General features: G+C 39.7%; 1 protein-coding gene across 3 annotated transcripts; it reads left to right on the top strand.

Annotated features, from left to right (window-relative positions):
* The first annotated feature begins 96 nt into the window (after positions 1–96).
* Positions 97–19,467, top strand: CHURC1 (churchill domain containing 1). 3 transcript variants are annotated; one of them, XM_054240027.2, is made up of 4 exons: positions 97–173; positions 9,167–9,302; positions 11,339–11,412; positions 16,668–19,467. In XM_054240027.2, exons 1-4 carry the CDS (start codon positions 135–137, stop codon positions 16,758–16,760), a joined length of 342 nt encoding a protein of 113 aa, XP_054096002.1. In that variant the 5' UTR covers positions 97–134; the 3' UTR covers positions 16,761–19,467. The 3 variants fall into 3 exon arrangements, with proteins under 3 accessions (XP_054096002.1, XP_035116629.1, XP_054096003.1); XM_035260738.3 differs by having other exon boundaries at positions 11,342–11,412; XM_054240028.2 differs by lacking the exon at positions 11,339–11,412.
* The last annotated feature ends 4,095 nt before the right edge of the window (positions 19,468–23,562 follow it).

The raw sequence follows: 23,562 nt of genomic DNA on the forward strand, positions 1-23,562 counted from the left end.
GATTTCGGATCGGTTCCCGAGACGGAAGACCTAGGAGTCGAGTACTTGGGCGCATGCGGTAACCGTATCTCAGCTCTCGCGAGGTTTCGTCTTCCCGGAAGCATTGGAGGACGTTTCCTGTTGACTGCGTCGCGATGTGTGGAGACTGTGTGGAGAAGGAATATCCCAACCGGGTGAGCGACTGGGCTCTCTTTTGGCCGGCGGCAGGCCCCCGAGGTGTCTCACACCCCAGGCTGGCCTTCCCAGAGAGGCCGTACGTGGGGCGGACTCGCCCACACTGCCGGTCCCGTTGACCCGGTAGCGGTATTTAGGTTCACCGGGGATGGCCTGTGGCGGTCAGCACCTCTGGTCTCCGCCCTGGCGGCTGACCTCAGCTGTCGTGCCGGTTCGCTTGAGCTCCAGGGAGGAGCAGAGGAACCCCACCGCCATCACAACCCCGGTCGACAACCGAAAGACTCCCCCACCCCCACTTCCGGTCTCATTCTCAAGCTCGATTTGATGAAGTTCAGTTTTCTTACAGAATTCTAGCGCTGCAGGGGACCTCAGAGGTCATCTGTTCTAACACTTTTGCAGATGAAGAAACCGACGTCCAGAGAGGGAAAATCACTTTCCCAAGTTCACGTTGTAGTTGCATGGATGAGAGCCAGGACTAGAATTCAGATTTCCTGGCTGTTACTGCCTTTTAAATCTCAGTTACTTTAAGGCTCAGGAGGTTGCAAAGCTTGTCTCTTCTCATTCATTCAGGGTATCTTTGTTGAACATTTATATATGTGTAGCTAGATTGCTTTAGGCCAGAAAGGGATTCTTTATTTCTCCTCTCTTTTTTGGAGACAGGTTCCCAGTGTTGCCCAGGCTGGTCTCAAATTCCTGGGATCAAGCGATCCTCCTGCCTTGGCCTCCCAAAGTGCTGAAATTACAGGCGTGAGCCACCGCGTCCGGCTGGATCTTTTATTTCAAATTAGAAATAAAAAGGCAGCTTTGGTGCTGCTTAAGAGCTCACCGTTTTGGGGAGTATGCGACTAACAAAAAATGAGTAGATCGGTTCAGAAATGCTATTCAAGTTTAGGGAAAGGGGAGGGCAATAGGAGATAGTGTTGTTCTCCCCTGCGAAAAGGTGGACATCCTCTAAGACTTGAAGGACAGTTGTAATTAGGGTAGAAAACAAGGTAAGGAGGAGCTGGAGGATGGGGGGAAATTACAGGAATGGAATTGGTGCATTGGATGGGAGGGAGAAAATCTCTATAGTTGCTTAAGCCTTAGTATCTTATGGGTAATACTTAGGCTTTTGAGAAGCATATATAACAGTATATTTTCTCATACAATACAACCACTTTGGAAAAACGGGTGAGCCTTATACAGAAATGACCCAGCGATTCCCATTCTAGAAAAATGAATGTGTATATGCTTCTGAAGACTTTTATAAGAGTGTTCATAACAGCATTATTTTTATGGTGGTAGATTGGAAAAATAACTGTGATATATTCATAGAGTGGAACACATGAATGAATGAGTAACGGAAGTGAATGAAGTAGTTCAGTAGTCCTCTACCAGGAGTGATTTTTGCCTCCTAGGAGACATTTGGCAATATCCGGAGACATTTTTTGGTTGTGGGAAAGCACTACTGACTTCTAATGGATGGTGCAGGGGATGCCACTAAACATCCTGCAATACATGGGACAGCCACCACAACAAAGTATCACTCCCAATGTCAATAGTGCAAGGTTGAGAAACCCTGAATTATAACAATGAAATTACAATTACACAGCAGTAATTTCAATTACTGCTAAGGGATTAGGGTGTGATCAAGAAGGGTCAAATGAGAAAAAGTCTTGTGGGGTGCAAGCAGTGTTTTATTTCTTGATTTGGGTGATGGTTCTGTAGATGTTCTCTTTATAATTATTATGCTCTACATTTATGTTTCATGTACTTTACTGTGTTCTATTTCATTTTTTTAAGTTTAAAAAGATTTTTACAAAGCCAGTAATAAACATGGGATAGTACAAGACCATGAGGGAGAAGTTAGCAGTAGAGAATATTAAAGAGATTAGGTTGGATTCTTAAGAGTGGAGTTATTGTAAAACTTAAAAGTTATATTGAGAAGCTTAGAGTTTACATTTTATGCATTGGACAACCATCAAAATTTTAATAGAGAAATGATTCTGAAGTCTGTTATTTAGGAAAATGAATCTTATGGCTGATGGTAGGATGGAGGGTGTGTTAAGAGAGAACTCCACAGAACATTTGAGGAGCTATGGCAACAGTGTAAGCATGAGATAATGAAGACCTTATTTCGAAGAAAGAATTAGGCCGGGCACAGTGCTCACACCTGGAATCCCAGCACTTCGGGAGGCTAAGGCGGGTGGATCGCTTGAGCCCAGGAGTTTTGAGACCAGTCTAGGAAACATGGTAAAACGCTGTCTCTACAAAAAATACAAATAGGCCGGGCGCGGTGGCTCACGCCTGTAATCCCAACACTTTGGGAGGCTGAGGTGGGTGGGTCACCTCAGTTCCAGAGTTTGAGACCAATTTGGCCAACATGGTGAAACCCCATCTCTACTAAAAATACAAAAATTAGCTGGGTGTGGTGGCTCACTCCTGTAATCCCAGCTACTTGCAAGACTGAGGCAGAAGAATCATTTGAACTCAGGAAGTGGAGGTTGCAGTGAACCGAGATCATGTCACTGCACTCTAGCCTGGGCAACAAGAGGGAAACATTGTCTCAAAAAAAAAAAACAAAAAACAAATTAGCCAGGCATGGTGGCATGCACCTACAGTCCCAGCTACTCGGAGGCTAAGGTGGGAGGATCACTTGAGCCCAGGAGGAAGAGGTTGTAGTGTGCCATGATTGTGCCACTGTACTCGCTCCGGGGCAACAGAGCGAGACCCTGTCTCAAAAAAGAAAAAAAGAATAAGATTCAATCAGTTTAATGCAGAAGAGAATAAGGGGAGAGCTATATGTGATCACATGATCTCAGTTTTCTATCTAGGCAGCTGGGAAATTGGAAGTATCATTACAGAAATTGGAGGCATATGGGAAGATAAAACAAAAATTCAGGCCAAATGGTCAAATTGTTATTAATATGCTTCACCTGAGATTGAGAATATCTGAAGGGTCAAGTGAAGATATAAGATTGCAGTTTGGATACAACTACATAGATAAATGAGTCAGTTAAATACACGTGTCAAAATAGGATTTGTTCGCTGAGATTGAGAATATCTGAAGGGTCAAGTGAAGATATAAGATTGCAGTTTGGGTACAACTACATAGATAAATGAGTCAGTTAAATACAAATGTCAAAATAGGATTTGTTCGCTGAGGAAAAAAATGTAGTGAATCAGGGACTGAGCTCCAAAGACTAAATTATCTTCAGATATGAAAATAAAGTATAAGGAAGAATAGTAGAAAAAAAGGATTGAGGTGATTGGAAAACCAGGAGAGTACCTTTCAAAGGCACTTTTCTCTTTTTTTATTCTGTTCTAAAATAATTAAAAGACTGTCATGAAGAAGAATTAAACTTTTCTTTGGAATTTTAGAAGGCAGATTTAGAAATAATTACGGGGTGGATGTTATGGGTCTTAGACTTTGAATCAGAATAAAGAACTTTCTGACATTTCAAAATGGAATGAGTAACTCTTAGAGGAATTAAACTGTCTTTCGATTGTTCAGTAGAGACTTAACTGACCATTTAGAATGTCAAGGACCCTTCCAACTCAGGGGTTCTTTGAAGTCATGACCTATTTTTAAATTCAGTAAGAGCAGAAGCCACTGCTTTTGCTAAGCTTTGCAGAAGCTTAGCAAAGAAGGGCAATAAGAAGATTGTGGGCTGGGCCTGGTGGCTCACACCTATAATCCTCACACTTTGGGAAACCAAGGCACAAGGATGGCTTGAGCCTAGGAATTTGAGACCAGCCTGGGCAACATAGTGAGATCCTATCCTTACTAAAAATGAAAATTAAAAAAACATAAGCCCAGCGTGGTGGTGTGTTCCTGTAGTTCCACCTACTCGGGAAGAGGATAAGGTGGGAGGATTTCCTGAACCCAGGAGTTCGAAGCTCCAGTAAGCTAAGATCACGCCACTGTGCTCCAGCCTGGGCGACAGAGCAAAACCCAATCTACTTACAAAAACAAATTCATTTGTTGGGAAGCTCTAAATATAGAATGAGTAAGTATTAGTTAATTATTTATCTTTGATTACATAAAGTTTGGAATTTTGTGATTTATTTTTACAGACTAGAAATATACAGTACTGAATTCCTAATGGGGCTCTGGCATACTTGCTTGTAACGTTAACACTGAGAATTTGAACTCAGACATGAGTCAAGTTGGAAATGAATCACACTAATTTTCTGAACCCAAATTTTTTTACTCAACTGTGAACCACGTTTTTTTTCCTTCAGAAAAGCATTAGCAAACCAGTCAGAACTAGAATTATGCATATTCTAAAATTACTGAACAGGCACAAAACTGTAATAAGGTATTTTTCATATCAAACTGGAAATGAAACATATTTCATATATTTTAATTTCAGCTTTAAATTTTGTTAGTAATGCAACAGCAATACAGAAATATATTATTAGATTAACAGTGGGAAAAAATCAGTGTTAGTGATATGTTTAAATTTACAATTACATGCTTTATATTTTTCATTTAAAGATAAGCCACCAAGCTTCATACACTCAAGTTGTTGCTTAGTAGATAACCTTAAACCAGATTTAATTAAATGAGTAATATATAATTAGTAAAACAGTTGTATGTAAGAATGCCTTAAAATGATACTCTACATCTTAAAACTTATAAGTGTCTATGTTTAAAAAGTATACTCTTCAATCAATTACCTAACCTTCCACTTAAGACAATGAAAAAACAGGCCGTGTGCGGTGGCTCACATCTGTAAACCCAGCACTTTGGGAGGCTGCAGCAAGCAGATCAGGAGTTTGAGACCAGCCTGGCCAACATGGTGAAACCCTGTCTCTACCAAACAATACAAAAATTAGCCTGGTGTGGTTTTGTGTGCCTGTAGTCCCAGCTACTTGGGAGGCTGAGGTGGGACAATCACTTTAACCCAGATGTGGAGGTTGCAGCACTCCAGCCTGGGCAGCAGAGTGAGACCATGTCTCAATAAAAAAAAAAAAAAAAAGGCAATGGAAAAACGAGCAAACTAAACCCAGAGCAAGTAGAAGGAAGGAAATAATAAGGATTAGACTAGAAAATACTGAGAGAATACAATAGAGAAAACAAAACCAAAAATTGGTTCTTTAATAAAAACTGTATTTTCTGTTTGTAAATATTCCCTGGCAAAATATATACATTCACTATTAACTTGTACCATCTGAAATAAATTGCTGGGAAAAAAATGATGCAGTCTTTATCAGAATAATTACAGCTTTCTCACATTTACAAGATTTTATAACATACTCTTTTTTAGAGCCTCACTCTATTGCCCAGGCTGGAGTGCAGTGGTGCGATCTCAGCTCACTGCAACTTCCATTGCCCAGGTTCTAGTGATTTTCCTGCCTCAGCCTCCCAAGTAGCTGGGACTATAGGTGCACGCCACTGTACTTAGCTAATTTTGTATTTTTAGTAGAGATGGGGTTTCATCATCTTGGCCAGGCTAGTCTCAAACTCCTGACCTCATAATCCACCCGCCTTGACCTCCCAAAATGCTAGGCTTACAGGTGTGAGCCACCGTGCCTGGCCTATAACATACTCTTATGCTAATTATCCTCATAATTTTCGGCCATTTCTTCTTGCACACTTGTATACCTTTACAAATCCTTAACCAGGATTTATCTGAATCACATTTTCTAAGGGTACTTAACATGTTGACTTTCTTCTTGAAACTGTTAGGGTCTACTGTTACTTTTGTGGAATTGATTTGAATTGCATTCTTTTTCTACCTGTTATGGGAGCCTCAAAACCTTCGCTGAGTAATGTGTGCTTTAGTTTACTTTTCCAAATTTGGATGTTAATAGTCTTGCCTCATTTAATAAAAGCTATGCTTCACTGATGAAGGTTACTCTTGCTACTTTCAAATGACCAGGGCTCTTCTAGAAAGTCCCATCCATTTCTTGTATGTTATACTTGTATTTTGCCATTTGAAGCATTTACTTACCAGACAACAGATATATAGATACTTCTCTTCTTTAGTGTTTCCTTAGAGTCACATTCTTTCTACTTACAAGAGGCATAATTACTCAGATTACAGAGGTTAGGCCACATTGTGCAAGGAACCTGTGTCTGTGGCTGTAGTCCAGTTCAGAGTCCTATTTATTTGAAATTGGCATTTAGATCTTTTTAAAAACTATTTTGCTTTCCTTAATTTTTTGGAGTCCTTGGCAGTCAGCTTTCATAGATTCAAGGCAGTCCCCAATTCAAACTCCAGTAGACTTTTTTTTTTAAGTGTATAAGGCTGATGTTAAAATTCACATGAAACTCAACCAGGAATGGCCAGATTATAGGACATAAACTACCTGATTTAAAGATTTACTATAAAACTATGGTAATCAGGGGAGTTTGATAGTAGTGGGTAGGTAGATATGTATATGAAGGGAACAGAATAGTCAAAGCAGACCCACATGTATAGTCATTAACTTTTTCCTACAAAGGCACCATTCTGATTCAGTGGGGGAAAAGATAGTCTTCAACAAATCTTGCCAGAAAAATTGGATATCCATGTGGAACTAAATAAACCTTGATCGTTACCTCATATATAAAATTATTTCAAAATAGATCATAAAGCTAAACCTACAAAGTAAAACTATAAAACTTCTAGAAAAAAAGCATAAGAAACTCTTTACAACCCTGGGGTAGACAGAGATGTCTTAGGAGAAAAAAAGTATAAAGTATGAAAGAAAAAAATGGTAAATTGGACTTTATAAAAATCAAAACTGTTTACTCATCCAAAGACACCATTAAAAAAGGCAAATCAATTACAGGGAGAAAATATATTTGGGAAAAAACTTGTATCTAAGGTATATAAAGAACTATTATAACTCAACCTAACTTTTTGAAAATGGGCAAAAGACTTGAGTAGACACTTCATAAAAGAAGATATATGAATAAACACCATGAAAAGATGCTCAACATCATTAGTCATCAAGGAAACAAACAAAACTACAATGAGATAGCACTTTACATCACTAGAATGGCTAAAATAAAAAGATACCTAGTATTGCTGGCAGGAGTGTATATTGGAAAACCATTTGGCAGTTTCTTGTAAAGTTAAATATTTTTACCATATCACTCAGTAATTCCACTTCTAGATTTTAACCAAGGGAAAGGAAAACATGTCCATCTAAGAATTGCACGTGAATCTTCATAGCTGCTTTATTTATAATAGCCCCAAATGGAAACAACCTCAGTGTGTATCAACAGATGAATCCTACAGGGAATACTATTTGGCAGTAAAAAGCAACCAAGTACCAATATCTACAATAACGGATGATTAACATAGGCATTATATTGAGCAAGAGAAGTTGGAATATAAGAGTATATTGGGGCCGGGCGCGGTGGCTCACGCCTGTAATCCCAGCACTTTGGGATGCTGAGGTGGGTGGATCACAAGATCAAGAGATCGAGACCATCCTGGGCAACATGGTGAAACCCCATCTCTACTAAAAATAGAAAAAATTAGCTGGGCATGGTGGCGCGTGCCTGTAATCCCAGCTACTCAGGAGGCTGAGGCAGGAGAATTGCCTGAACCCAGGAGGCGGAGGTTGTGGTGAGCCGTGATCGCGCCATTGCACTCCAGCCTGGGTAACAAGAGCGAAACTCCGTCCCAAAAAAAAAAAAAAGTATACTGATTCTGTTAATATAAAATTCTAGAACGTGCAAGACTGTAGAGATGGAAATCAGGTCAGTGGATGTATGAGGTGAGATGGAAGTTAGAGATAGACTGAAAAGCATGAAGGAACTTTTTGAGTGGTTAGAATTTTTTTTTTTTTTTTAAGACAGAGTCTTAGTCTTTCACCCAGACTGGAGTGCAGTTGAGCTATTGGCTCACTCAACCTCTGCCTCTCGGGTTCAAGCAGTTCTGCCTCAGCTTCCCAAGTACCTGGGATTACAGGCACCCGCCACCATGTCCAGCTGATTGTTTTGTATTTTTAGTAGAGACAGGGTTTCACTGTGTTGGCCAGGGGCTAGGGGACAAACAGCAGGGGGTGGGGAGGTTGTGAAGGGATAGCATTCAGAGAAACACCTAATATACATGATGGGGTGATGGATGCAACAAACCACCACCAGGGCACGTGTATACCTGTGTAACAAACCTGCATGATCTGCACATATGCCCCAAAACTTAAAGTATAATAAATAAATTTTTAAAAAATTAAAAATCACTTTATAAATAATCATTTCTGAGCAAAAAATGTAAAGAGTAATTTTAATTGCGCTGGAGAAATGTTGATTTGAGTGATTTTTAGTCACACCCCCCCGCCCCCCGCTGTTTGTCCCCTAGCCCCTTAGCAAAGACTTCCCTTGGACTAGGAACTATAGCTCATGACTATAATCCCAATACTTGTGAGGCTGAGGTGGGAAGATTGTTTGAGACCAGCCTGGGCAACACAGCAAGACCCAATCTCAGCAAAAAAAAAAAAAAAAAAGCTCTGCCTCTATTACATGTATCCTTAAGTACTGACACCTTAGATAGAGCTGAGAGTTTACTTTTGTTCATATATTTTGTATTATCAAGGATCAAAACTATTTGAACAAACAACTAAGCATTATAGTAGATCATCTTTATCATTAACTCAGTTTCTATTTTGATTGAATTCTGGTTTTGATATGCTTTGTTTAATATTGTTGGCTATTAAATTTTCCTAATTTTCTATTTTCATATTTTGTATTAAGATTTCCTTAAGTTGTTTCTAAATATTTATTTGCAGTTTGTCCTCTCTTTTCAACATAGAGGAAGTCCTCAGAGACTTAAGGATCTAACACTGTGCTTTAGTTGTGTTTTTTGTTTTCGTTTTTGTTTTTTTTTTAACATGAATAACACTTCTTTAGGAAAGCTAGTAATTTCAAAAATTATTTGGTATATAACTTCTAGAAGTAAATGCTGGCCATTTTTTAGTTTTGTTTTGCCTTTAGAGATTTTAAGTCTATTAATCATCTTCACTAAAGATTTTGAAATGTAAAGAAAGTAAACTCCTGTTTCTAATATTATAGGGTAACACCTGCCTTGAGAATGGATCTTTCTTGCTGAACTTTACAGGCTGTGCGGTGTGCAATAAGCGGGATTTTATGCTTATCACAAACAAATCCTTGAAAGAAGAAGATGGAGAAGAAATAGTTACCTATGACCGTAAGCAGACTTTTTTTTTTTAACCTGAGTGTTCAGGTATCAGCTTTTGGAAGTTGATATGTTACGCAAAATATTCTGAAGCCTATTTCAATATTGTATTGCACACATGGTTACTAGTTAGGTTTTTAAGAGGAAAATGTTGTTAACACCTCATTTATCTGGTATCATCAAATAGTATATGTAAATGACTTTTGCAAATAACTAAAGCTTGTGATTGAGACACTGAAATTTTTTGTTCATCAAATTTTTTTTCAGAGGCATATTTTTAAAACCTTTACACTGCCTTAACAAGATATACTTTTTATTTTTGTTACTCTTATGACCTTAGGGTCATCCATGAGTTTTCACTTTCTGCTACAGTATAATGCTGTGATATCCTCCAACAGCTATTAAAGTGTATAGGGCTGTTTGTCCCTGTATTAAGTGACTTCAGGAATGCAGTGGTTTTTTTAGTCTTGTTTCTCCTAGGAATGTCAAGCTTTTTTTGGTCTCCAATCTCACTGTCTATTGTTCCTTACTTTTGCTGCTAAATCATAAGCTGCCTTCATATCTTGCTCCTTGTCCTCAATACTGGGAAACCGAATAAACTATGTATAAAAAAATCAATTCTGGCCAGGCACAGTGGCTCACACCTGTAATCCCAGCACTTTGGGAGGCCAAGGTGGGCAGATCACAAAGTCAGGAGATCGAGACCATTCTGGCCAACATGGTGAAACCCCATCTTTTAAAAATAAAATAAAGTAAAAAAAATCAATTCTGAGGTTAGCACTAAGGATTTCTCTAAGTTAAGTATATGTTTCCTTCAGTGCCCAGGTATTGTGACAAGTATTTTGCCATTCACGTTCCCTTTTTTGCTTGTCTTCTGGTTCTTAGGTACGTTCTGAATACATGAGAAATAAAATGTGCAGGTAATATTTTGACGGAGGAGTCTGAAAGGCACCAAGCTTTTAGAATGGAGTCAGATGATAAAAAAAGTTCTAAGCTAACAAACAAACAAACAATAAAATGTTTTAAGCTAGAAGAATCTTTTTCTTTCTTTTTAGCATTTGTTTTCTTTAGACTGTATTTCATTCTAGGCAATAGGACATAGTGGTTAAGAGCAAGGGCTCTGGAGCTAGGCTGTTTGGGTTTGAATTTTGGTTCCCCTATCTCCTGGCTCAGCAGTCTTCCTAGTTACTTAGCTGAAGTATGCCTTTGTTTTCTTATCTCTAAAAAGGTGGTAATGATAGTATCTACCTGGTTGGGTTTTTTGGAAGATTAAATATTTAAAACAGTAAGCACTCAATACATCACTGCTTTTACTAGATTCTTTTTTTAGCCATTAAATTAGCTTTAATGTCCAGCTTTGGTTTTTATTTATGATTGGCTCTAACAATGCAGTTTCTATTATTCATGATAATAAAAGCTTTTACATAGTTAAATAGGTCCAGCTTGGCTAGGCGAGGTAGCTCACACCTATAATCCTAGCACTTTGGGAGGCCCAGGAGGGAGGATTGGTTGAGTCTAGGGGTTCAAGACCAGCCTGGTCAACATAGTGAGACCTCACCTCCACAAAAATTCAAATAAATTAGCTGAGTGTGGTGGTGCATGTGTTGAGCCCTTCCCTGGCTCAAGTTATCCTCCCAGCTACTCAGGAGGCTAAGGTGGGAGGATAACTTGAGACTGGGAGGTTGAGGCTGCAGCAAGCCATGATCATGCCACTGTACTCCAGCCTGGACAACAGTAAGAGCCTGCCTCAAAAAAAAACAGATCTGGCTAGTTTAAAAACACACTTAAATATCTTTTAACTGATTATCTTAAAGAGATTTCTGTGGCAATAAATGCATATTAAGTCTCTGAGTTCAGACTCTTAATTATGTAGTGTTGCTGTGTGGCAGATTCTGAATTTTTAAAAAATCAAGGTAGATATTATAATGGGTTTCCACCTATGTTAAATATGACAGACTTTAAGTAATATGCTGAGAATAGAAATTTTAATAGAAGTTTTAAGAAACTCTCTAAGACTTAATTACATAATAAGTCTCTCTTTGTTTTAGCAGATTTGTGTAAGAATTGTCATCATGTAATAGCCAGACATGAGTATACATTCAGTATCATGGATGAATTTCAGGTAAATATAAGTATGCGTATGTTATGGGGAGGTTAGGGGAATAATAAAAGTGCCCTTGAAAATCTAAATATACTTTTCATAAATGAAGTGCAAAGTACTAACATGTTAAAAGAGACATATGCCTCTCCTTTTTTTTTTTTTTTTTTTTTTTTTAATTTGGAAATACTGTCTTGCTATGTTGCCCAGGGTGGTCTTGAATCCTGGGCTCAAGCAGTCCTCGCACCTTGGCCTCCAGAAGTGTTGGAATTATAGTCATGAGCCACTGCTCCCAGTCCCATGCCTTTCATATATCTGTGCAAGTTGAGAGACAACTTTAGATGTGGGTGGATTTGTGCAAACCTCCCTTCACAAGAGTCACAAATCAAAATGTATACTTTACAAATGATATCTCAGTTCTGTCATTTTTGTTTATAAAGAATAGTAGCACATTCTGGCTTCTTAGGAGGTTGCCATTGTGCTTCTTTTTTCTGCCCAGTTATGTGATTGCACAGTTGTGGGCTTTAAGTGGTGGGCTGTCCACCGCGACCATACTTGCCCGCATGGAAATTGTGATAAGGAGGTTATCTTTGTTTTCCCAAGTTAGCATGTAAAGTCTCATTTGTGGTAAGACATTATAATATTACTAGTTAAGTAAAGTTACAAGCTGGTTTTTATCAAGGTTGGAGGAGAAACACTGAACCTCTGTGAAGCTAGAGATTTTAAAGATAAATCTCTTAATCTGAAAATTAATCTGATGGTAGAGTATGGAATATGAGTTGGGGGGAGTAGATGTTGGGGAAGAGTATACTGGGAGTAGAGAGTCTAGTTTAAGAGTCTTTTTCACTACCATTTCATAGTTTCTAGCATTGTGACTCTAAGCAATCTTTCAAAGCTGGGCATGGTATTGTGTGCCTATAGTTCGAGCTACTCAGGTGGCTGAGGCAGGAGAATCTCTTGAGGCCAGGTGTTTGAGTACAGTCTGGGCAACATAGTGAGAGCCTGTCTCTACTAAAAAATAAAAATAAATGATACTTTGAGGTGACCTCACTGGCCTTCCTGTAGCCCACCTTTAGCTACAGTGCAGTATCGAAGCTCCTCATTTTAAGGTTCTCATTGGACTGGCCCAGCTTCCCTTCTATTTCCCACTACACTTTTGTATGTATGCCATACTTAGCATTGTCCCAGCTTTAGACTCCTGCTCCTCTCCTCTTAGAGAGGAAGATTTTTATTTACTCCTCTCTCATGCTATCCCTACTGCTTTTCCTCAGGAATCTCATGTTATTGTCTCTCCTTCTAGTGTACTTTGATTCATCCCATAATCATCTCTTCTTCCTCTTGCTTCTTTACTTGAATAGGTTTTATTTGTTTGTTTCAACAATGTCTGACTCTGCCACCCAGGATGAAGGGCAGTGGCATGATCACAGCTCACTGCAGCCTTGACCTCTCAGTCTCAAGCAATCCTGCCTCAGCTTCTCAAGTAGCTGAGACCACAGGCCGAGCCATCAAGCGTGGCTAATTTTCAAAAAATCTTTTATAGAAACAGGGTCTCACTTTGTTGCCCAGACTGGTCTTGAACCACTGGGCTCAAATAATTCTCCTGCCTGAGCCTCCCAAAGTGCTGGGATTATAGGTGTGAGCCATTGCCTGGCCACTTGAATAGGTCTTTACCTGACTTTCCTTATTTCCCTATGCTCCTCTTCACTACCTACAAACTGGTTTTCATTTACACTGTACTAAAACTATTCTCTGGTAGGTTTCCTATAATCTAACCAAATCCTGTTATTTTACCTTAGTTCCTTTCTCTCTCACATGGCTTCCGCATCTGGTTTTATTAATCATTATTGTCTTTTTGAAGCATTTCTGCCCTTGAGGTCCATCCATAGTGCTTGACTCTTTTCCTTTTTAAATAATTTTAACTGCTCCTTTGTGTTTTCTTTCATTTTCTTTCCTGTTTTCCCTAAGTGATACTCCTGAGCTTTTGGTCTGTGGTCTGGAGCCTTCTTTATGCTCTTTCATGTAGTGAACACACAGGTACTCAGTCTCAGTTGAGACCTATTAAATACCTTTCACATTTCCTTCTCTAGCCTTCATGCCTACACCCCTCATGCCCTCTTTTCTTTGTTTTGCCCGCTTTTTTTTCTGGCTCTTCCCCCACACCTTGTGTCAAGGGCCACACCCGTTGAAGCCTGAATTACTGCAGCATTCCCTCGATTGCGGTTCTGCACACTGCCATCAAGTTAATCTTCGGCATGTCATCCTCCACTCCCCTGCCTACAAACCAAGTGCAGCTTCCTTTCCCTTTTACGACGTAAGTGATGCACCTGCTCTTTTCCATATTATTGTCCATACTCATGACTTTTGCTTGATTTGAATTATCCCTCTCTCTTACCTTCAAGCCAGCTAAATCTTACCTCTTTCTAGCTGAACTCAAATTCCATCTCCTCTTTGCTCTTGAAGCTCATGCAGCTTCTCCCTTTTCTGAACTTTTCTTGTACCTATGTCAGGCCCTGACTCTAGTGAATAGCCACTTGGGAACTTCTACCTCAGCCTGATGGCCTCAAGAACTCTCCATTCTCAGCTGCCATTACTTACTGTCCTTGTCCCCACCCGACCCCAGCCTCCCTATCCTATCCTAGCAGTAGTTCAAGTTCAGGGTGGGATTCCAAGCCACCATTGTTTTATATTAAACATGTTATAGGAAATGTAAACATAGTCCAAAGTAGGCAGAATCATGTCCTAACATATACTACCCAGCTTCAAGTTGCTTTATTTATACTCCACCATCCCCACATCTCCCCATAGGATTATTTCCAAGTAAATTCCAAACATATCACTACCTTTGTAAATATTTCATTAGCCTTTCTAAAAGATAAGGATTCTGTTTTTAAAACAGCCATAATGCCATCATTGAACAAAGTAGGATTTTCTGACGGCAAGACTAGGGGGAAAGTGGAGACAGAGAGACATAATTTACATGGAAAATGCATCATAAATTATTATAGGTATCCTTTATTTAAAAAAAAAAATCCCCCTGGCGAAAGCTCCACCCCAACCCCTGACCAAAATGTACTGTGTGTTTACTTCAAGAAACAATATGGAAACTATGAGACTCCTTTCTGTTGCTCTGTGAGCCAGGGAAGGAGAGGACTTGGAGTCAGAATTAACAGGGAGTAATAGAGGAAAAGAGTAAAGGGACCCTCAGAATTTAAAAAAAAAAAAAAACAAAACCTGTTCTTACTCAGATTCCAAAGTGATTCCACTACTCTGTTCTTCCCTCCAAATCTCTTCCCCTAGGCTCTGCACAGTTGGAGGCTTTGAGAGTCCCTATGAATGACTGGGGGAATTATTTTCTCTACTTGGCTGGTTTTGATAAAAGGTGTCCTCATCTCATCATATTCCTGGCAGCACAGGGAGACGTGTTCCTGGCATCCCAAGTTAGAATTCTAGACATGTTTTCCCACAGAAGCACTTCTATATATGGATAGATTCTATGATACTTGAACAATATAAATTTTAAAGACTTGTGGATTTTTCTGAGAACCTAACCACCATGTATAACATTATTCTTTGGGAAATTGCTTTTGAATTCCAAATAATTGACTTGCAATGAAATTTGGTTTCCAGACTGCCTATAAAGATTACAGGTGTAATCAGTCTCACTGATTTAATAATCTTGCCAGATTATCTATTAGGTTTTTTCCCCTCCCAAGTTAGGTTGCAAATTTTGTTAAGTCAGACTTTGTTCTTTCATGTCTGCTAGCACATTGCAGAGCATGTAGGCGCTCAGGATAAATTTGTCAATGGCTAGATTGGTTGAAAACTCAAGTATTTGTTTAGCCTCACACATTTTCTCTTCTTGACTCTATTACTTTTTTCCTTCTTCTTTTCCTGTAAAAGATTGCCATCCCAGTAATGTCTGGTGGGTGAAAGCAGTAAAAAACTTTAACCCACCAGACATTAAAGCAGTAGAAGTATTTGACAGCAGGAAAGGCCTTGAAGAGGATGTATTTTTATTTTATTTTTAATTCAAAAAGCAATCTTTCTGCTGCCATAACTAAGGTCCCCTCCTGAACTCACCATTAGAAGATGGAAAAGGCAGTTGCCTGCTCCTGTTTCTTTGTACCACAGTCGTTGTTTACCTCTGTGACCCTCTCTAGTGATTGTCTTAAACCCAAAAAACACAAACTGCCTTGAATGATCAGTTTCCAAACAGCTAGCAATCGCAGCATCAGATGTGGAAATTCTAGTAGACTTAACATAGATGTTTGTTTTCATACAGCAGATAAAAGACTTTTAAACAAAAGGTTTCAAAGAAATATGTCTCTGTAGTTTATGACTATGTTAAATATTCTAGAAAGGGACAACTATAAGAATAGGACTTTAGGCTGGGTGCAGTGGCTCACACCTGTAATCCTGACACTGGAAGGCCAAGGTAGGAAGATCACTTGAGCCTAGGAGTTTGAGGCCACCTTGGGCAACATAGTGAGATCCCATCTCCACAAAAAAAATTTTTTAATTAGCCAGGTGTGATGCTACGTGCCTATAATCTCAGTTACTTGGGGGGACTAAGGTGGGTTGATCAGTTTACCCTAGGAGGTCAAGGCTGCAGTGAACCATCATTGTACCACTGCACTCCAGTCTGGGCAACACAGCAAGACCCTGCCTCAAAAAAAAAAAGAATAGAACTTTGGCCTAAGGGTTTTTGCCTAAAATAAAATCACCTCTGTTACTAGTCTGGGTATTTGTTAAGCCTGGGAAGCAAAACTTCTTAAATGGATCAAATTCCAGACAACTAGCTATCTGAAAATGAGGCACGACATACTAGTGAATTTAACATAATTATTGATCTTCCTAGAGTAGATAAAAATAGCTTTTTGGGTTTGGGAATTTTCTCCTTTTAAAAAATTATTTCTGTTGTGTATTCATGTTAAATATCCTAGAAAGGAACAGCTGTTAAGAATAGAAATTTGTCCATAGGGACCCATACTCAAATTGCTCTATTGCTTTAAATAGCAGCCCTAAGCCAAATATATGTGCTAAGTCTGAGAAATAGCCACGTATTTCCAAGATGACATTTATGTATCAATATATATGAACAACAGGCTCTGGAATATACAGAATAAGCCTAAGACATTGCTGATACATGTTGAAGAAATGGATCCAGTTTACAGAAAGAGTATTCATGACAATTTGTAGAGAACATCTTAACCAGAGTAAGTTATGAAGCATCTTTTTCCCTGTTCCTCAAGGTAATTATGCACTTTATCTTGTTCTAGGAGTATACCATGCTGTGTCTGTTATGTGGCAAAGCTGAAGATACTATCAGTATTCTCCCTGATGACCCCCGACAAATGACTCTCTTATTCTAAGAATCCTTCTGCAGATCTGTTATAGCTATGTTGGGTTGGTTTACAGTACAGCAAGCCTGATGGTTTGTCCTTTTCATTCATACTGAAAATTCTTTGCCTATTTTTTTTCTGCTTAGACTTATTTATTCTTTGGGGAAAAAAGTAACATAGGAGATGATCATTATTCTCTAGAGCTGAGCTCTTCTGCTAAAGTTTACAGTTCATATCAATGTAGCCAGTGAAGCATCTTTGTTAGCAGTTATGTGGTCAGAAAACAACTAGAATGGGAACACACCTTCCCAGATTTTGGTTTCCAATAAAAGGAACCAGGGCTCCTTGGAAATTAATTCTAGAACTCGGACAGGAAATATACAAGATAAGCCTAGAGCATCTTCTGCCACCGAAAACTGAAGTACTGAAATTAAAAAAAAAGGTGGGGGGCGCTGGGCATGGTGGCTCACACCTGTACTTCCAGCACTTTGGGAGGCTGAGGCAGGTGGATCATGAGGTCAGGAGATCAAGACCATCCTGTCCAACATGGTGTAACCCCATCTCTACTAAAAATACAAAAATTAGCTGGGTGTGCTGGTGCATGCCTGTAATCCCAGCTACTCAGGAGACTGAGGTAGGGGAATTGCTTGAACCAGGGAGTCAGAGGTTGCGGTCAGCTGAGATCATGCCACTGCACCCCACTCTGGTGTCTCAAAAAAAAAAAAAAAAAAAGTTACAGTGATTGGGAGTATGTCAAACAGACAGAGGCTCGAACTGAAGGATCTCTGAATGGCCAAAGCTGGAGCAGTTTGAGTAACAAAATAAAGTAGTATTGGATTATAACCCAAACTATATAATAAATATTTACAAGTCCAAACTAACATAAATGATTGAATGAGAACAAATGTCTTGTGCAGAAGAATTTCAAATAATTTATGTAGATACTTCCCACTTAGTGTGGGCTCTGCATAGTGACTTCCTTGCAAAGAGTGTAATATGGAAGGGGAGGAAAAGAGTAACTTTACAGTGGAGAAATCTGACAGACACTAGCTCAGCCAGATGATTGAGGTTACATCATCCATGATAAGCCCTACTGATAGCATGTATCCTTGATAGCATCACAGCACACAGAATGTGATAAGAATGGCACTTTAGCTTTGATCTTCCTCCCAAAAACCTAGAACCCAAGTCTGATCAGAGAAAATCATCACACTAATTTCAGTTAAGTTGTATTCTATAAGATACCTAACGAGTACTCCTCAAAACTATTAAGGCCATCAAAAACAAGGAAAATCTGAGACATGGTCACAGCCAAGAGAAGCCTGAGAAGATATGACTGCTAAATGTAATGTGGTATCCTACACAGGGTTATGTACCAGAAAAAAAAAAAAAGGTCGTTTGGTAGAAACTACGGAAATCTGAATACAGTGTGGACTTTAGTTAATAGGAATGAGAAATGGTTTCATTTGCTCTAAAGGGATCTTAGAGTATCTGCATGGTTGCATGAGCACTGGCTTGGAGGTTATACACTCTGGCTTTTAAGCCTTTCTGCCATTTACTAGCAGTATAGTCAGTAAGCAAAGCATTACTCTGGACTTTATTGTCCTGTTTCTATCAAATTGGACTAATAAAAATTGATATTATATATTCATCACATTGTTAGAAGATTTAAATGAATTAGTGAATGTAAAATACTTTAGAAAACATACAAAGTACTAGATACAATGAGGTGGCTTCAGTTAGTGCTTATTCTGAGACCTAAATTTAAAAGGTCAGCCATTAGAAACAAAAATGTTTCTTCTTCATATCTTGGAGATCTGGAAATTCTGAACTAAGGCTTGGCTTATAAGAAAAAAGAAATGAGCAAAGTATTCATTGTAGATATCAGGAAAAAGCTTTGTTGAATAACAGTAAAAATAATAACTGAGGTTTATTAAGTACTTACTGTGTGCTAAGACCTTTTTAAGCACTTACTCATTCCTCATTAACAACTTCATGAGGTAGGTGCTATTGATAGCTTAGCCACAACCAGATATGGCTTGTTATTTTTAGGTTATCATGAAGAGGTTTATGTTCACTGTTCTTTATTTCAGTGTATCACTTAGAGCCCAAAAATCTCAGGCACAAAGAAGTTAAATAACTTGCTTAAGGTCACACAGCTAGTGCAGTGACCCCTTCTCGGTAATAGTGTTTGGCAAATATGAAGTATAAGGATCTGGCAAGGTCAGGAAGAGGTTGAGAATATCAATGACAGCACTCTGAGGCATCTGGACATGTCAGATGAAGATTTATTATTCAGAAAAGTTAAGTCAGCTGTTGTAGGGATCAGTTGTTTTATTCCTGGAAAATGTTTTTCATTTTGCTGCAAATCTATATCTGACCCGCTGAGGAAATCGTTTGGTGAAATGAATCCAGAAAGCAGAGAAAATGCTTCATTACTTTAAATAGCAGCATTAAGCCCATTATAGCCTCTAAATTGCCTCTTCCTTGAGCTTGCTAATGCTTCCAACTTAGTCATTTGAAGCTCAAGAGTATAATTTTATATGACCTGCCAATGTCCTCATCTATGGCAGAATGCATAATTATTTGTTTTGGACTATATGTTACAAAAATTTAAAACGTTAAGATCCTTTATATATTTCATTATTGGTAAACCAATGTTGTGCTGTTTTTGTGATATTTTATCATTTTCTAGGTTCTTCTGTGGATCTAATAGAATAAAGACCTCTTGAACCCAGTTTCAGAGAATCCTTATTTTTCTGTTCAAATAAAGGGGAATTGGGCAAAACATGGCTCTTCTTTTTACTTCCCTTCCTGAGATATAAGAAGGAAGAGAAATCAGCTGTGGGTATAATAGGAAACGTGGACTTATCCTGGCACTCCTTTTTTCTCTTGTTCTCTGATGCACAGGTCTGGCTAGTTAGGTTCTTGAAGTTAAAAGCTCAGCCAGTGCTTATTGTTTTGTTTGATCGAGATCTGTCTTTCTCATGTGGTTTTAGGTTCTCCCAATTCTAATTAATTGACACAAGATCGCTTGGCCACAACCAGATATGGCTTGTTATTTGTAAGTTACCATGAAGAGGTTTATGTTCACTGTCGTTATTTCAGTACATCAAAAGTCCTTTTGGTTTCATTTTGTGAGCAGGGCTAGTTACTTGACTGAGTTTGAGGCTCTCAGTTTAAAAATGTATGTTTTGGCTGCAAGTGGTGGCTCACACCTGTAATCCCAGCACTTTGGGAGGCTGAGGCAGGTGGATTACTTGAGGTCAGGAGTTTGAGACCAGCCTGATCAACATGGTGAAACCCTGTCTCTACTAAAAATACAAAAATTAGCCTGGCATGGGGGCCACGCGCCTGTACTCCCTGCTACTTAGGAGGCTGAGGCAGGAGAATTGCTTGAACCTGAGAGGTAGAGGTTGCAGTGAGCCAAGATCGTGCCACTGCATTCCAGCCTGGACAAGACTCTGTCTCAAAAAAAAAAAAAAAAGGTATTTTTTTTTTTTTACTGTAGTACAAGACTACTATAAGATACAGTATAGTTGAATAAAAAGGGAATTAAAAGGGCTGGGTCTAGAATTAGCTTTGTCATCTGCTAATGATGGGATATTGGGCAAGTCAGTTATCCTGTCTGTACCTCAGTTTCTTCAGTGGAAAATAGAAACCATCATACCTCCACATAATTTTAAAATCTAATGATTTTAAAATCTAATGCTGTTTGTAGGCAGCTGTCAGTGGTCTTTATGAAGAAAAATCTGAGCTAGAAGAAAACACTGTTGTGGGTAAGAGTAGAGGCTTTGGAGTCAGACTGACCTGGCTTTAACTTTCAGCTTTGCTGCTTCCTAAGCTCTTTGTCCTTGGCAAGTGTCTTGCCCAATTACCTTTTCTTTTAATAGAAATAAAAGTTTTTCATGGGGTCTGTGTGAGGATAAATAACCTAGTGTGCATAAAGTACCTAGCACAGTCTGAGCCCATAGTAAATATTCAGTGAATGGTAGTTTGGATGATGGTTGTCATGGTGATTATAAGAAAGTTCTAGAGTTTGGCTCAGTGTTTTTCTGTTTTTTCTTTTTGAAACAGGGTCTCACTCTGTCACCCAGCTGGAGTGCAGTGATGTGGTCACAGCTCACTGCAGCGTCGAACTCCTAGGCTCAAGCAATTCTCCCACCTTAGCCTCCTGAGTAGCTAAGACCGCAGGTGTACATCACCATGCTCAGCCAATTTTATTTTTTGGTAGAGATGAGGTCTCACTATGTTGCCCAGGCTGGTCTCAAACTCCTGGGCTCAGGGCATCTTCCTGCCTCAACCTCGAAAAGTGTTGGGATTACAGGCTTGAGCCACCATACGACACCTGGCCTCAGTGTCTCATAAACTAAGGAGAGAGACAGAGCTATGGGAACATAGTCATGGAGATAATTATCAATTTCACTGTCTATACCTTGGCCTCCTAAAATCACTTGTTCCAAACTCTGTTTTTTTGTTTTGTTTTGTTTGGTAAGAGCCCTGAAGTTAGTGATTCTCTCTGTCCCTCCTCTGAATTGAATAGCATTACCTCAGCATTTCTGGGAGAGTTGTTGATGAGACTTCCTGCTTCTTTTGAGTGCCCGTAGGAAATTTGATTAAAAGATTTTTGTTCATCTAGAAAAGTGGGTAATATTTTAAAGCTTGGCCTTGTCTGTTGACCACAGGCTAATACTTCTGAGGAAAAGGGGAACAAACAAGATGAAGAATAAAGGAAACACTTTCTAATTTCTCTTCATTTTAACAACAGCACAACTAAAGATTTAGTAAAGCCAAACATCCTTGTAAAACTGGAACGTCCAGTTTTGCCTTCCCTGTTCCCTCCTGAGCCAAATAGATCAGGTTCTGTCTGAAGCAAATCGCGTTTCCCCTCCCAAGTGAAGAGCCCTCATTCTAGCTTTATGGCCCTCTCTGACTTTCTGCAGAATCACTTATACTGTAATTCCCATTCCTTTGGGAATCCCTTAAGTAATTCTTTGAACTTGGGCCTCAAGGGAAAGACTGAACACATTGTACTGGTGTGTCAGCCTCTAAGTTGCCTGTAGCACGTTGCCAGCATCCGAGTTAGCTGGCTCTGTTACTGGATGTACTAATAGGCTATGGCACCGTCAAGATGATGAGCATAGGGTACTAGCATACAACAAGAATTCTCTATTTCATCAGGAAGACAATTTGTCTGCAGTTACTTTTCTAAAATCAGTATATAGGGTCCTGCCCCATAAGAATTCATACCCCAGGCCAGGTGCAGTGGCTCACGCCTGTAATCCCAGCACTTTGGGAGGCTGAGGTCGGCGGATCAAGACCATCCTGGTTAAGAGATTAAGACCATCCTGGCCAACATGGTGAAACCTCATCGCTACTAAAAAAAAAAAATACAAAAATTAGCTGGGTGTGGTGGCGTGCGCCTGTAGTCCCAGCTACTCAGGACGTTGAGGCAGGAGAAATAGCTTGAATTAGGAGGCGGAGGTTGCAGTGAGGGGAGATCGCACCATTGCACTCTAGCCTGGTGACAGCAAGACAACGTCTCAAAAAGTTCATACCCCAGCTGTGGGCTTTAAGAGCAGCAATCTGAGGCTGGGTGCGGTGGCTCACACCTATAATCCCACTACTTGGGAGGCTGAGACAGGCAGATCACCTGAGGACAGGAGTTTGAGACCAGCCTGGCCAACATGGTAAAACCCCATCTCTACTAAAAATACAAAAATTAGCCACGTATGGTGGTGGGCGCCTGTAGTCCCAGCTACTTGGGAGGCTGAGGCAGGGGAATCGCTTGAACCCAGGAGACAGAGGTTGCAATGAGCCGAGATTGCACCACTATAGTCCAAACTGGGCAACAGAGCAAGACTCCATCTCAAAAAAAACAAAATGGGAAATAAAACAGGAGTCTGAAAGGCTTGAGGTTTCAAGAGTGAAGTTAAAGGTAGCCTTAATTTAGCAGAAGGCCCTGCAAAATGGTACCAGGGGATTCCCACCGTAATATTCAGGTTACCGTTTGAAATAAAGACTGTTCATGACAGGTTTAGTTGAAGGTCAGACAGTGGGGATCCTAGACATGTTTCACATTCACTCTCAGATGATGAAATGCTTAGAAAACAGAGTAAGCAGAGCGGTTAAAGGAAAAACATTTTCCCCTCAGTGTTGGGATTCTCAAGTAGTGTGTCCAGTTTGGAAAACTGTCTCGTCAGGGCTTCAGTGAATGGAAGTGAAAATATTCCATCTAGTGGTCAAAGAAGGGAAGGTGAAATGAGAAGTTTCCAGGATGAGGTCTGTGGGGCCTCTCAGCAGGTATCTCCTCCAGAACAAGGTAGAATCTGGTGCTGGTGGTATGTGTGGATTAAGTCTGCACTGGATGAGGAATTGGGGACAGCATCCTTGCATGGCTCTGAGCAAAACTGTCCTCACAATAAGGAACAATGATGTTGCAAATGGCAGATTATAAACAGTCTGACTCTGAAGGGAGTCTCTCTCCTAGCCCCATCCCCCCTTCCTTCTTATGGAGGAAGAAAGGAGTCCTATCATTCCTGCCTCTATTTGTCTCGAGCCTAAATTTGTGAATATGTGAGTTTGAGAAGAATGAGAGTGTAATGTGAACTTTATTTATTTATTTATTTAGAGATGGAGTCTCCCTGTCTTGCCCAGGCTGGAGTGCAGTGGTGCCATATCAGTTCACTGCAGCCTTCACCTCCCAGGTTCAGAAGATTCTCCCACCTCAGCCTCCCGAGTAGTTGGGATTACAGGCGTGTGCCACCATGCCCGGCTAAGTTTTTGTATTTTTAGTAGAGATGGGGTTTCACCATGTTGGCCAGGCTGGTCT

Source organism: Callithrix jacchus, chromosome 8, assembly GCF_049354715.1.
Source record: "Callithrix jacchus isolate 240 chromosome 8, calJac240_pri, whole genome shotgun sequence".
In the NCBI taxonomy this organism is placed as follows: domain Eukaryota; kingdom Metazoa; phylum Chordata; class Mammalia; order Primates; family Cebidae; genus Callithrix; species Callithrix jacchus.